Source organism: Littorina saxatilis, linkage group LG2, assembly GCF_037325665.1.
Source record: "Littorina saxatilis isolate snail1 linkage group LG2, US_GU_Lsax_2.0, whole genome shotgun sequence".
NCBI classification, from domain to species: domain Eukaryota; kingdom Metazoa; phylum Mollusca; class Gastropoda; order Littorinimorpha; family Littorinidae; genus Littorina; species Littorina saxatilis.
The window spans coordinates 69,145,744-69,156,181 of record NC_090246.1 but is presented as its reverse complement, the minus strand read 5'-3'; the positions used below and the strand labels follow the sequence as shown (position 1 = coordinate 69,156,181).

The window sequence follows — 10,438 nt, the reverse complement described above, 5'->3', positions numbered from 1 at the left end:
ACACCTTTCTGGCAATTTGAAAGCTGCAGTCACTTGAACCTGTCTCACCTCTCTCTCACTCTCTCTCTCTCTCTCTCTCTCTCTGGTCTGCTATGCCTTGTTCCACAAACCTTTTATAAAGGGTGAGTGTGTGTGGGGGAGGGGGTAATTATAGTATTTGGTGTTGATTCTTCTGTTCGGGCGGTAGTTTGCTGATTAAGTTTGCAAACAATTTAGCCCAATTCGGTTGATGTACAATGCAGTAAGGCAGCTACTGTCGGCGAAGAAGTCACAACCGAAGGATCAGAAACAAAACACAGGAAAGCATGATCGAGAAGGCAAATTGATTAATTGTTAACAGTTTATTAATGACATGAGAATTACTACAACAACAACAAAACATAAATGAATGAACAGCAAATGATACCTAATGGTTCTAGGCATACACAAGGAATTACAATCTGACATAATAGCATACGAATGACAGTGAACAGTACAATGTTCGAATACAGTTCTCCGGTCCATTTTTTCGGAACATTGGGTTCAAAGATACCGCTGCAAGTATATACATCAAGGACAGACTACGAAATTCACATAAGGCATTACATGATACGCATAAAATATCTCTTAACATTTAAAAACAGTCTGTGCAAATTGTCAAATCTCTTTGGTACAAAATGTTCAAATAAGCAAGTTTTCAATAAACAGACGCATAATCACACTCTCACACACACACACACACACACACACACACACACACACACACACACACACATTTACATGCGCATACGCACGTGCGCACCCGTACGCACTGACAAAATTACCCTTTTGTTCATGTTAAAAACCCTGAATAACATCTCACACAAAGACAGGCTGGTATCTGACTTTAATGATCATTTCTGAAAAACAAAACAAAACACGATGCCTCCGTTAGATTACTACATGAACGAAGAGAGACAAAAATAAAGTTATATCATTTACAGGATACATATTTTACATTGTATAATTAACACTACAAAGTAATAATCCTATCAGTATGGCCAATTATCCTCAGTTTACAATAACATTATGTAAAAGTTTAAATAATTTTTACAAAGGTCAGCAGTGTTTAGGACTACGACTTACACAATATTTCAATCTTAAAAAAATAGCCTGCCCGCACACACACACACGCACGGAAGCACACACACAAGACACGCAAGTTACACACTTAAGCACACACGTCCAGGTACACGCTTATATGCCCGATAAGCTTGTTAACTTCAGAATAATAAGTAGAAATAGCATACATAGTTCAGGCGTTGAAAATATCTATGGCACGGTACAATTCCGTCAGATTTGCTGCTTGACATTCCTTTCTCAGTCGAAGTTTTGCGCAATGCATAGCCTACACACGTTTTATGTACAATAGATATAGCTTTAAGAGATCATTATAAACCAATTCATTCATTATTCACACGATGAGTGTCTTAGTTTGAAAAAGTGCAAACACAAAGCATAGAGATGCAGGTTAAAGAAGGTCAAGACAAAGAGCTCTTTGGTCAAGGTAGAAGTTCCGACAGCGTGAAGCACGTGCCGAAGTGGCATGTTGTTGCACAGTATAGAGACATTGGAACAATCACTTAGTGGAGATCAGAAGGGAGCGGAAGAGGAGAAGCCTGAGGGAAAGCGCTGAGGTTCACTTTGGACTTGTACACAAAATAATGATAAAGCTATATTTGTTTGTAGTGTGTGTGCGTGCGTGCGTTTGTGTGTATGTGCGTGTGTGTGTGTGTGTGTGTGTGTGTGTGTGTGTGCGCGCGCATGTGCGCCTTTTGCATGGGATATTGCCATCCCTCCATTTGAACACATACCAAAAATCAACTGGCTAGGTGCTATGCGAGGCTGTGCAGAATGGGATTTTTTGTTATGAATTAATTTCTTAAAAAGCCAGAAGCTTGCAGGGGTGCACTTTGTTGCAGTTTTTCAGTTATATTATGCTTGCAGGAAAATTGCAGTACGTTTTTAAGCAGGAGAACAATTTACTGTGTTCGTGGCAGGCAGTGCAATTAATCAGTATACATGAAAAAGAAATACACACTTATTGACCCCAGGGCCACGAGCAAGCCGCTTTGTCAGCTCTGGAGTCATCGTCACCTAATGACCACAGAAGAATAAATAAAGTGAAACTTCAGTGCTTTTTATGTCAGCTTCACAATCACAAGTATTCAACTTTACAGAGCAAAACAGTTACCCCACAGAGACGAATGAATACATTGGAAACTGCGTACTGCGTTCATGTATTGAACTTAATCTGAGAAAGAGCAGTTAGAATAAATAGTATTGTAAAATGCGAAAGCGGAATGTTTTTGCAGCCTACAGCAAGACGACTGTGTGTATATCCTTGCCAACAGGCACAAGTGGTGAGCATTTCAACGGGAGCATTTCAGTATCTTGCGTTTCAAATCCAAACTTAACAATCTCTTGACGCACATGCCTAAGAATCTGCAATAAAAGAATAATAAAAACATAACCACATCAGAACGTGTATTTTAAGAAAGAAAGCATAGCCATAATAGACGTTTTCGGAAAATAACTCTGTTGGTGCTTGTATGTAACTTTTTACGCAAAAAAATCCATTTGTGACCCTCCACCACGAAATGAGTCGCATGTCACCTTTGCATGATTTTCATATTTTTACATTTTTCTAAAGAGTTTTTTATGCTCTATCCAGTGGTGAAAACCGTTTTAGAAAAGAGCGAAAACTGTTTGAGTTATAAGCCTGTGACTAAGGTCACCCTCACACTGTTACCAGACACTCCCCGGACTTACATTAAGCCTAGCGCAGAACCGCGCGAGGTGACATGCGATTCATTTCGTGGTGGAGGGTCACATTTGACCAATTCATCGTAAAATCAATGGACCTTTATCAGAATCAAAAGAACTCGGAAGGTAGTCCATCGTGTGAAAACAGTCCGACTCACCATCTCAATGTGGCCACTGCAGGCTTTCATATGGGACATAATCATATCTTCACTTGGGCACATGCCAGAAATCCACATCATAATTGCTTCCTGTGCAGAAATAATCTGTTTAATAATTTAATTTCACAGATTGCTAAATGTCCGTGAAGAAATGAATTCACAAACAAATTCCTTCTCTGCACATAGAGCATCAAGGCTGATGCTGTGGCCAAGTAGGGTAGGGTGATGGTTTGATCCCATAGAAGCCTGGCTAAATTTGAGTTGGAAGGTCGAGTTGTTTACACCGGACGGACTGTGCCTTTTCCTATTAACAATAATCGGTTGTATCATAACTCTGCTCTTCTCTCGCTTAGCCATGTTAGTTTTAGATTTCATCTTGTGCTTGTCGCTAGTTTCTGGTCAAACGTGAACAAGTTTGGTCCAATAAATTGAAAAGTCTAGCAGATAATGTATTGTTTTGATCAGGGTATCAAACATGCACAGGGTCACGTGGTCAACTCGCGGCCAAATTCATAAGTCATTTTGAAAGCTAAATGCACCAGGAAGCATTGATTGGTCAGGGAACAAAATCCACAGAATATATAACAGCGAAGTCTTCAACAGAAACACATTTTAAATCATTAAAATTATCACGATTTCTGCGAGCCAGCACTGACTCCATCAGACACATCACTGGTATCTACTGACGACACGGTGCTAGACGTTGTCCCTGGCCTGTCTTTCAAAGGCTGCGCAATGGGTGGGGGTGGAGGCGCACTCAACTTACCCCGTGTGTCCGAAACAGCGTTCAAACTGTCCCTGTCATACAAGACACCTTCCACGGGTGCTGAAGAACCTGTCCCAGGTGCGGGCCCGTCAACGTTATCCTCGTCAAAGAGAAACACAGGGTTGAGATTGTTGTCCTGGTTGTTGGAAGAAGCGAGAGCCGCTCTCTGCAGGCGTTCCTCGTCCTGCAGACGCCTGCGTTCCTTGTAGATGGGCCAGATGACGAAGATGACACCCAAGACGAAGGAACCCACGCCCATGACGAGGAAGAGTCCCCCCAGCACGATTAGGTCGACGATGTACTTCTCGTCGCCGTAGGAGACGAGGAAGATGCCCAGACCGATGAGCCCTAGCCCTACGATGCCGACGAAGAGGATAGCAGACAAGGCACCCTGTCCGCCCCGATCTTTCGCCATGTCGCGGAAGTCCTTGGTGGCCGCCGTGATGCGATTGGCGAAGCGACTCGTGTCAAACAGCATGGGTTTGTTTTTGGTGGTGACGCCTGTTTTGGCGGCTGGTTTGGGGCCTGGTTTTGGTGGCACTCCTCCTGCGCCTGTTTTGCCAAGATTGGCTGCCCCGCTGGCAGTTTTTGGTAGGGGTGTTACTTTGCTCGGCATCTTTGCTGCTTTGTGTGTAACCAAGCTATGTTTATTAGACTTCGGATATTGATGCTGCAGCAGTTTATTTAAAGGTAGTCATATGTACTCCTACGTTTAACATTTATCGATATGACTGTTGATAATAAATATATATCCTTCGGTTTCGATTGATTAGTCCATTTGCTTTCACTCTGCCATCCAATACTGGCGATGAAGCTTATTGCTGGAGATTTTGGTTACACTGAGATCACACTGAATTTAGTTCACAATTGGCGTCTTGTCAATTTGCTAAACTGATTCACAGAATACCGACCCGGCGTCAAAATTCAATACAGCAAACAGCCATTGAGCTTATGGATATTGTAGAATAAACTCAGATTTTCAATCACAGTTTCTTCGCTTCTTCCTCCTTCTTTGCCACAAAATACACGGCGGAGTAATTTCAGTGTCAGGTACTTTACTAATTTGCTAACACATGTAATCTGGCAGACAGCGTAAATGTTGTTCATGATCGTTGCAAACACTGGGTTGGCTTAGAAAACCCAGACCAAATCCTCCATTGTGCCGGAACTGATCCGTTGGCCTATATTTGAAGAGAAGAACCTGAAGAAGATTGCCAGAAAAAAATGTATTAAAATGCATTGATCCGAGAAGAATGACAGAAAAGGTAGACCCAGAAAAACGTAATTCAGGAAGTTCTGTGCGAGTAAACGATGTGTGCTTACAAAAGACGCAGAGCGCGCGCGTAATTAAAGTTTATGCTAGCCTATTGTGCATGTGTCAAGTTTATAGTCGCTTTGTGAAGACAGGTGATCTTACACTGTGCTGTGAAAAAAAGGTTGCTGTAATTTTGTAGTTTATGTAATGTTTACTTGACAAATGTTTGGGGAAAGAAGCACTAGACTGACAATGTAAGACTGCTTTAACATGTACGAACTTAAAGTATAACTATAACAAACAAACAAACAAACAAACAAACAAACAAACAAACAAACTACAGTATAAGCCAAACCAAAACACACATGCACGCACGCACGCACGCTCGCACGCACGCACACACACACGAACGCAACCACACACTTCGTAACACTTTTCATTTAAAGTACCACTTGCATTTGTATAAACTGATATTGATATGTGTGTGTGTGTGTGTGTGTGTGTGTGTGTGTGTGTGTGTGTGTGTGTGTGTGTGTGTGTGTGTGTGTGTGTGTGCTCACACGCGCGCATGTGTGTGTGTGTGTGTGTTTTTGTATTGCGTTTAAATCTCCTGTTGTGCAATATAAAAGTCTCTAACCACGTGTCTAAATTGATAACAGTAAAAATGTAGGGCCGAAAATGATTCCATAGAAATCATTTAGTAGTTGCCGTTGGAACGGGCCAGTTTCACTCAGTACTTAATTCATGGCGCTCAGCCCTCGTGATTACGCAAGCCACTGAGCACTACCTTTCCACAGCAGGGTCAAAAAGGAAAAGCTCCAATCGATTACCAATCTTTATAATCAGAGTGATCAATGCTCTTCCACAAGGACTACAGACCTAAACACATAATACAGAAGGCACAAGTACCATTCTTCACAGGTACATAATCATGTACACCTTCAGATCTTCCCAGCTGGCTGTTCACACGAAAGAAGAGCATCCTTTCACTCAAACACATAGGGGAAGGGCTCCTAATATGGACCACTTTTTGTTTCATGCTAATAACTAGCTTGTTTTCTTGCGAAGAAGTTTCATTTTGTGTTTGGTAGTCCTTCTCTCTTAAGTGAACCGTTAGGCCTAATTATTAGAGTGAAATAGCTTTGATAGACATTCAGCAAAAATTAAATACAGAAAAAATCACAAATGGTCCATATTAGGCGCCCAGGCTCCTAATATGGACCAGTGAAGCGGGCTTCACGAATCACTGTCAAAAGCCCCCTATACTTCAAAATAACATGATACAACTTATTGTGCATGTCAGACTAATTCAAATATGCTTTAGATTTATCTGTTTCGGGTTGATAAGAGCATTATTTGAAGCACACCAGGAAACTAAAGAAGCATATCAAAAACAGAGTGAAAATAAGTGAAATTATCAACTTCCACAAAAAGAAAACAATTTGATATATTTTTTTGAAAGCTCGAAGGCTAGTTATAGGTTATTTTCAGCAAGCTTCTTAATGAATTAATGAAAATAGCCTTTAGCTTTTATTTTCTTCGATTTGTTGAAGGTGGTCCATATTAGGGGACTCACACATACTTTGAGATTTTGCTATTATTTTTTTGTTTGCAGTAGAAACTCGGGGTCAAAACTGCTAAAATGTAACAAATACGGTCTTAGCTGTCATATATAGCAATTTTTGTGTGATAAAAGCTTTGGCTGTGGACAGAAACGAGTCCGTTTTAGGCGTCAAATTTAGAGTGAACGCTGCCAAAAGTGAAAAAAAGAGAAAAAGCCTAACGGTTTTGAGGTTTGTGTTTCTGCAACTGTTTTGACATGTGCAAGTTATCCAGAGAGGGTGAATACAGCGAATGAAATTGTTTTTAGCGCTCTAGCGCTGTTAGTTTGTCAGATCAAGAGGTGGTCCATATTAGGAGCCGGTCCATATTAGGAGCCCTTCCCCTACCATAACTCAACAGCGTGACTGCATTATGCAAAGAGTAGACATTTTGTGATAAATTAATTTCGCAGATTAACACAGGTGTCACTTACCAAACTAATTCAACACAAAATTCCTTACTCTACACAGAGAGCAACCATACCGTAGATGTTGGTACGTGTCCGAGTAGAAGGGTGCTCTTATCCTAGGTAAAAGCTAGGACGGATCTATCGTGATTTACACAATGGTTTACACAGGAAGAAAGGTACCTACAAGGAGTACAGGCCTAAATACAACACACACGAATAAAGTTAACTTCTACTTACACATTGTGACACACCAGTCATGGCCGAGGTGCAGGCACACGAACAAACACAAACCCGCTCCAGCTACATTCTCAGTGTTGGTCTACCGCATTCTCCGCTTAGCACATTATTTAGAACAACGAAGATATTGATCCGTGTCGTGGCTCGGATTTCTTTCAATACGGCTACCACAACGCGCCTCGCACAGCGTGGCAACCAATGAACACCACACAAAACTTCAATCACACGTTGCTATGCCTTTGTGTGTCTCCGCAAATCATAGGGTAATCTATGAAATTGGATTAACATTAACCTACTCCGATCGGTCAGATTCTGAACAGAGCCGCCATCTTGCAGTCAAGACTTTGTAGGGTAGGTCGTATTCTACGAAATGGTTCTAGACTTGCCACATGTAGTCGGGTGGCCTACCTGACGAAGGTCAGCAAAATTGCTAAGTGACGTCAGCAGAACCAATCACTCAGTGAATTGGATCACAGGCGCTAGTAAAAAGTCAAAGTTTACCTACACTATCGATCTATCCTGCCGCCACTATTTTCAGTAAGATGATTTCGAAGAAACGTCGGAGACACAGACAGAAACCACCTTACACATAAAATCAAACTGGACTAAATGTAAAAATATGACACTGGGTTGACGATCTCAAAAGAAGGTCAAAATCACCCCTCAAGAAGACTGAGGACATAGCTGGCGGTAGGAAGTGTAAAAGGAAAACAAAAAAAACAAAAAACAATTAAAAAACACCACACCCAACAATCACGAACATGTGTGTGTATGGGGAGGGGTGTGTGGCCATATTACTCGTATATGGTCCAGATTTTGAATGTTGTGGTCTATACCTTTCACGGCCTTTCACGAGGCATACAAAAACGGACACGAGGAGCTTAGAACCATTGACTGGCAGTGTGATGCACCACAAATTAGATATGATAAAATACAATTTGAAAAGTTGAGATCACAATAGTGTGTCTCCCAATTATTGACGTGTGATCAGTGTAATAGCACAGGCAGAGGGCACGGGTTGGGATAGGGTTTCAGAAACCTTAGTTATACTTACGTGTAGAAAGGCGCTCAGGAAATCGCCGCCAGGCCTCTACCACAACTTCTACCCTCAACTGAAAGACAGTGCCCTTTGCCTTGACGATCGATCGCTGTTCACCCTAATTTTTGTTCATCTGAGATCGACACCGTGTGCCTGTATTATTAAAAAAAAAAAAAAAAGCGGGAAAAGGAAGACTGTCATTCTCTAGCGTATCACCATATCATGTCCAAAATAGTCTCTTGTACTGGTGAAAAAAATAGTAAATTAGCATTAGCATTAGCAACTGCAAGATTTTTTTAAATTATTCACAAACGCACTTCCAGTGCCTGTGACTCTTGGAGCGCTGACTGACACTCGACAGAAATATTGACGTGTAAATGCGTTTGCTTGAATGAAAACCGACTCTTGCCTCGAGCCAGGCAAGTCAGTTATCAAGCATTGCGAAACGGTGTGTTTTTAGTCGTGAAAGCGGTGGTTTGTTTACCTGCTCCCTCTCTCTCAACTGTGAACGATCAGTTTCGATGGTGTAGCTGACTGATTCTAGTACACTAGTTGCCTTTGCTAGAAAGAGTATCGGCCTTGTATAGACCCTATCGGTATTCCAAGCTCTCGTAAGCTCTCGCAAACTTCTGAGAGCATAGCAAAGCATGTGGTACAGCGATCTCGCGCGAGCTGCGAAAGCCGAGGTTCGAAGTTCTCGCGACGTTCAACGCATAACAAAGAACGTGCTCAAAAAGCAAATATTTAATGTGAAAAGTGTTGTCAGTCCCCCGCGGCATGTGCGTGCGCGCGTGCGTTCTTGTGTGTGCTTGTGTGTGTGTGTGTGTGTGTGTGTGTGCGCGTGTGTGTGTGTGTGTGTGTGTGTGTCTGTCTGTCTGTCTGTCTGTTTGTCTGTCTGTGTCTGTGTCTGTGTCTGTCTGTGTCTGTGTCTGTGCTTGCTCCTCCTCGTCCTAACCCCGCTCTCCCCTGTTACTGTCCACCATCGCCACAAGTACCACCAACGACAGTAACAACCATGTGGCGACAAATAACATACACCAACATAAACATCTAAAAACAAACTTGTCAGCATACACATAGAAACAAGCCACTCACATTGTTGCTTTACTTGGCAAATAATACAACTGATCGGAATTTATTTAAATACAAAAATTGATTAGCATTTGCTTTTCTTCTCATTTTTCGTGCCCCGTTGCATACATGCGATCGATTAGGCAATAAGCAGCAGAACTCAGCTTAAATTGCAACATTCTTTCTTAATCATGGCACTCGGTGGATTCTATTGAACTGAGAACAGAATTAGCTAGTGGTTGTGAAATTGTAGTACAGTAACCCCTAGCAACGCACAAACATTTGTACAGAATAAATTAGTAAACTGAGCACTTGACTTGGACAAACGACGCTTATGTGTGCACCTACCTCGCTCATCGTGCACTCTCTTTGTCTCCTTTTAACCTCTCTCTCTGTCTCACCGTGCGCTGATAGTGTGTAATGTTGAGAGAGAGAGAGAGAGAGAGAGAGAGAGAGAGAGAGAGAGAGAGAGAGAGAGAGAGAGATAGAGAGAGAGAGAGAGAGAGAGAGAGAGAGAGAGAGAGAGAGAGAGAGAGAGAGAGAATGACAATGACAATGACAATGACAAATCTTTATTTTTCGAGGGTGACAAGAATAAGCATAGATATGCTTTTTTGCATCTGGCCCTCGCGCTAAAGAGGGACTAAACTATGTTACTATAACTATGACTAGGAAAAAAAAAAGAAAAAAAAAAGGTTACATAAAAACATTAATGGTAGAACATATAAGTTTATGTACATGAAGCGCATTATGTAGAAGCATTGTAGATCATAAGGCAGTGTTCAAAACTGGGTGTAAAGCAATGAAGATAAACGCAAAGTAAGCATACTTTGCAACAATACATTAGCTCAGCAAAACAATGTATTACAGAGCCAAATCTTCGTGATTCTGTCACAATAAACCATAATTCCGATAATGAACAACTGTATACAAAGAGAACATACCAATCAAGTTTATTTGTTCATAGAGTTCATTAAATGGAAAGAATATTTGGTTCTAAAAGAATCCGTATTGGTGGATTGCCGCAGGGCGTCCGGAAGAGCGTTCCAGAGGCTGCTTCCTGAATAAACAAGACTAGGAAGAGGAGTGTTAGGTTTTATAAAGTGGTGCGAATTCT

At 41.6% G+C, this 10,438-nt stretch overlaps 1 protein-coding gene across 4 annotated transcripts; it reads right to left on the bottom strand.

Moving 5' to 3' along the window:
* Window positions 1-322: 322 nt before the first annotated feature.
* Window positions 323-7,610, bottom strand: LOC138959600 (uncharacterized). 4 transcript variants are annotated; one of them, XM_070331156.1, is made up of 4 exons: window positions 7,212-7,610; window positions 3,709-4,909; window positions 2,060-2,115; window positions 323-878 (listed from the first exon to the last, which is right to left on the bottom strand). In XM_070331156.1, the coding sequence occupies exons 2-3, from the start codon at window positions 4,322-4,324 to the stop codon at window positions 2,060-2,062; spliced, it is 672 nt and encodes a 223-aa protein (XP_070187257.1). In that variant the 5' UTR covers window positions 4,325-4,909; window positions 7,212-7,610; the 3' UTR covers window positions 323-878. The 4 variants fall into 4 exon arrangements, with proteins under 4 accessions (XP_070187257.1, XP_070187258.1, XP_070187255.1 ...); XM_070331157.1 differs by having other exon boundaries at window positions 323-2,463; XM_070331154.1 differs by having other exon boundaries at window positions 323-2,115.
* Between the last annotated feature and the right edge of the window lie 2,828 nt (window positions 7,611-10,438).